Source organism: Colossoma macropomum, unplaced genomic scaffold, assembly GCF_904425465.1.
Source record: "Colossoma macropomum unplaced genomic scaffold, Colossoma_macropomum, whole genome shotgun sequence".
NCBI lineage: Eukaryota > Metazoa > Chordata > Actinopteri > Characiformes > Serrasalmidae > Colossoma > Colossoma macropomum.
The window spans coordinates 202,501-207,500 of NW_023494810.1; the positions used below are offsets into that span (position 1 = coordinate 202,501).

Consider the following 5,000-nt stretch of genomic DNA (forward strand, 5'->3'; position numbering starts at 1 on the left):
TCTGTGGCTGGAGTGAGAGATTCACACTGCAGATAATGCTTTTACACAGCGAGCGTCAGATATACTGCGGTTCACCCTTCAAACTACTACGATAGCATAGAGAAACCCAGCCGTCTAGCTGGTGTCTGAATACTGTGATCTGCTCTGACATGGATGTGGTAGGAGTGACCGCAGTGACCTACCGAACCGAGCTGACGTTGTTGAGAAACTAAAGAGTTTAGCTCTGCTGTTGGCCACTTGTTTAGCGTTTGTAGCGGGGTAGCCGAGCGCTCGACACCAGACAGCTAAAATAATCTGCTTTCTTTCTTAAATCATGACTATTACAAAAATTGCAGCTGTGCTTTTCCAGCTGATAAAAACAGCTCAGAAACTTTCTCCCACTGTCCCAAGACAGATTAGTGAAATGTTCCACTGTTTGCCGAGTGTTTGTTATGATCGGACCATAAGTGATAGTTTAAAACCACAGTTAACCCCCCAGGAGCAAAATCAGCCTTCAAACGTGAAAGAAATCATGATTTGACATTTATCGCGGTATGTATCGATATCGAACGATATGAGTTTTGTTTATCGTGATAACGTTTTTGGCCATATCGCCCAGCTCTAGTCAGAATTCACACCCTAAATAACTGATACTGACAGGGTACAAACTTTCAGGACAACAATCACATCTTCTGTTTTAACCATCACGTTAAACCTGTCGCTGATGTGTAAACATAGCTGAGGGGTTACCTGGTGGTGGGTGGGTCGAGGCCCCGTCACAAACTGATGCAGAGAGAATAGGTGCGGGAGCAGGCATGGAGAAGACACCAGCAGCGAGAGAGGAAACAGCAAGGAGGAAAAATCGAGAGAGAGACAGATTAGAGTGAAGAAAGAGATGATAATGAACTATCTAGAACCGTTCTGGGTCAGATTTTTATTGCTGATGTGTCACAGTCATCAAAAACGCTGATTAAGGGAAATCAAAATATTGTCTACTTCAAAATAAAAGTGCTCTTCAACGCTCTTTAACAGTGGTTTTCAGCCTGTGGACCGCGGCCCCCCAGTAGGCCATGGTACTGCTTGGGGGGGTTCCAGCCAAAGATGCTTCGGTTGGAACAGCTACAAATTAAGCAGCCACCGTATTTCAGACTGAGAAACCCAAGAAAACCAAGCATTAACCAAAACAAGGGAAACACAGCAGCCAGTTTACGTGCCTGAGGACTGAAAACGGGAGCTGCGGCTCTGTGCTGAACTCTCAGAGGACTTTAAAGCTCTGAGATTCAACAATGTACAGCATCGCTTGGTGACGGAACACAGTGAATACGTTCCGACACCTACTGAACTGAGCCAGAACTCTGTCTGCAACTCTCCTCTGTTGGGCCTGTGACCCAGATCAGCTCTCTCGTCCGGCCAGTCAGAGAACAACAATCAGATCAGTAAAATCTTCTTGTGGTCGTTTGTGTTGGCCGAGAGTTACAAAAGGCTGGAAACGCCTATAATGTCTGTTCATCCTTCTGTCATCCTGACAGACTGTAATACACTACAGTAAGTGTAGGGGGCGATATGGCTTCTACTGTTTCAAAGGCAGAACTCTGAATGAAGGTGGTGGAACTGAAGAAAGGAAGACACACGAGAGACGTTCACCCACAAAGTAACGTCATGGTACAAAGCAGCATAATACATGATAAATAAAGCATAAAGTCACCTTTACACATTCATTTTGTCACAGTTAATTACTGCAATACCATCATTACTTTTGTCTCTGATTAACATGAGAATTTCCGTCTGAAATGTGAGTTTATGAATTAAACTGCAGGCGTTATTCAGTTATTAAACAATGAGAGCTGATCAGTTTCCTGACGAACAGAACTGCTTTCCAAGACTGTCACATAACTGAAAAACACATTAATTATTTTGCTTTGTTTGAGTTACAGTGATGGTTTTTATAGATAACAGTATGTCGGAGTGTCAGAAACCACAAATTATATTAGAGACAAACACTTGGCTCGGTTTGAGGAAGCGTGATGGTTTAGACCTGCAGTTCGCTTGACGGTAACTGTGAGGTAGAAGTTTCCATTTCTGCTTAGCTACATTAGCATAACAGCTCCAGTGTAAAACTAAAGACACAAACTTTGTATACTAAACATGCCGTGGCTGATTTACGGTGCAGAGAAAACTCTTTAATTCCTTATTTTTTCAGTACGTTACTGTGGGAGGGGCTGTGCTTACCGGCCGACTGGGAGGCTGTACGTTCATTGGCTGCGTCTGCGGAGAGTATACGATCGGGGCAGAGCCGGCATTCTGTGTTGGGCTGTATGAAGGCTGGACACACAGCCAGGAGTGTGAAGGAGGACACACACACACACACACACACACACACACAGAAATTAAAACATCAGGAAATCAGCCATAATCCAGGCTGCAGACAATAATTCTCTGTCTAAATTTACATTATAATTCAAGCTTACTGTGAAGAATCACAGCTCCACAAGAACTTTGATGAGTCAAGGTATTCGTGATAACATTTCATCACATCACATAAAAACCTTGTCGCTTTTCATTTTATCACATAATTTGTCCAACAAGTTCAATTAGCCTTGGCCTTGTTATTTTATAATCAATAACAACAGAATTTTTCCAAAATTACCTGAAAAAAAGTTACATTAAATTAGTAAAGAATGTTTTTTCCTGCAAAGTTCTCATTACGGAGATACGATGTTTTGCTCCGACAGCAATAAAATTTAAATATTCTGGTAAAAATGAAACCAATATTTAATCATGTCGCATTATTCATTTACAAATAAAGGCAAATACAATCACAGTATACAGCAATGCGGTCACAATACGGGTTTCTGTCCACTTCATGTGGCCACGGATTCTAATCCAAATATAAGGGTTCAGGATAATAATCTCCCATCAACCTCTGATACAGAAAGAACTGGAGCACCTTATCATTGTCTTATGAGTCTGCTTGTGTGTGTGTGTGTGTGTGTGTGTGTGTGTGTGTGTGTGTGTGTGTGTGTGTGTGTGTGTGTGTTTCAGAATGAGTGTGGAGGCCGGCAGCCTCTATTATTAGACTGCTAGTGCTCCTCAAGCGAATGCACTGAGCTCGCAATCCCATAATTCCACATTTTAAAGGGCTCTTACTCACTGGAACCTGGGTGCAGGGTGTGTGTGTGTGTGTGTGTGTGTGTGTGTGTGTGTGTGTGTGTGTGTGTGTGTGTATACGCTGCTTTACAATAAAAAAAGAGCCACTTCCTCACGTTTTCAGTGCTCACAGAAGTAAGAAGGCATAAACAGACGATGCTCAGACTTCTGTGTCTATTAAACTGTACATATTAGTAGGTGTCTGTGGACTCTGTGGTCAAGGTGGCCGAGAGAAGGACTCTGCACAAACTGCTCTCCATTACGGAGGATGATGGCCACCCGCTGCACCATCATCATGGACAGGAGGAGCATGTTTAGTGGCGGGTTGCTGTCACAGAGCTGCTCAGCCGACAGACTCAGGAGATCCTTTGTCCCCAGAGCCATCAGGCTCTTCAACTCTTCCCAGTGGAGCCAGAAGAGGAGAGAGGAGAGGAGAGGGAAGAGGAGAGAGGAGGACTCAGTCTCTCATACTAAATTACAGGGTTACTTTCTATCTATCTATCTGCACATATGGACACCTTACTGTACATATTGCATTTCTGCACACCTTATTGTACATCTGGCACATCTGGACACTCCACACCTGGACACTTTATCTCAGTACCAATATCTACACATATTTATTCAGTATTGTCATTATTTGCTGTAACCTGCGACTCATTCATTATCGCACTGCCTTTTTTATCTCAGGATGGATCTTACTTCATATTTTTGTATATTCCTAGTTGTATATATTCCTGTAGATAGTTTTTTTGTATATATTCTTCATTTTTATATTGTACCACCCTTATTATTATAACTGTCCTGTGTCGTGTGACTGATACTGGCTGCTACAGTTCCTTTGGGATCAATGGTCGGTCGGTTGGCCTAAAAGACTTGCAGTCATGATGTAAACAAAGCTGAGACTGCTGCCCTAAACACAACAATAATCCAACCAAACAGCCTCAAGAGCTTCCACTCATTCCTAAATGACCCTGAAATAAAGAAGCTGTGCTTTCATGCCCTTATAGATTTAAGAGGCAGTATTTCTGTGTGTAGCCAGCATTTTGAAGATCTACGGATCATGAACACCTAAAACATGGAGTCATACCTTCGCTGTTAGAGTCGAATGACTGCCGACGTGTTTCACTGCAACAAGTGCACGTGAAGAGACGTCTGTCTGAACCCGGGGTCGTCTAAGGTCCTTCTGCGTGTAACGTAACGTGTAATGTAGTTGTCTTCACACTGAATGCAGACATTATTTTAAATGGGGTGGGTGGCGCAGATGTGGATTTTCGCGCTGCGGCAGATGTGCAGGGTCATATAATCTATACATAATCTCTGCGTGGCCCATAGGAGAGCAGTATGAGTACCTGGTGGCTCCCACAAACAAGGATGAAAGGCTAGTATTATTGGCGAAATGCCGGAAATGTCTGTGCCCAACTGGCGAGCACTGCATTCGACACACAACACGCTCCTCTGTAAATCAGGGTAGCTGCCTGTTTTCTACATAAAGTGTATTTAAGCACTAAACGGACAATAAAGACATACAGAATCACAAGATAACGACACACACTCACCCCTCCTCCTGTGTCCCAGCCCTTTATGTAGCGGTACGGGGCAGAGGGTGTGGATATCTGAGACAGAGTGGGTGGCGCACCCCCAAGATTAGGATGAGCTTTACTCAGATCGTGGCCTGGATATGGAGGACCTGGGTGCCGAGGAACCTGCAGGACACATGAACACACATCTGTTTTTACACAACGTTAGGATGTGGAGTCACACCTAAAGCCTTCCCAGAAGAGTGGAGGCTGCTACTGCAGCATATTATATATTACAAATGAGTGTATCTAATAATTTTCCCAAACCTGATCTGAACCACGGGTACCTAAAAG

At 43.6% G+C, this 5,000-nt stretch overlaps 1 protein-coding gene across 9 annotated transcripts in view; it reads right to left on the bottom strand.

Moving 5' to 3' along the window:
- Nucleotides 1-5,000, bottom strand: part of eif4g3a (eukaryotic translation initiation factor 4 gamma, 3a) — a 117,004-nt gene that overhangs the window by 81,142 nt on the left and 30,862 nt on the right. For 8 of the 9 annotated variants that reach the window (XR_005006133.1, XM_036559724.1, XM_036559725.1 and 5 more), the window contains exons 3-5: nt 4,686-4,832; nt 2,209-2,301; nt 730-762 (exon numbers count right to left, since the gene is read on the bottom strand). Coding sequence is in view for 8 of the 9 variants with exons in the window: in XM_036559724.1 (XP_036415617.1) it covers nt 730-762; nt 2,209-2,301; nt 4,686-4,832 (273 nt within the window). In the remaining variant the exon portion in view is untranslated. The remainder of the gene's footprint in view (nt 1-729; nt 763-2,208; nt 2,302-4,685; nt 4,833-5,000) is intronic. The other variant, XM_036559726.1, reaches the window with a different exon arrangement.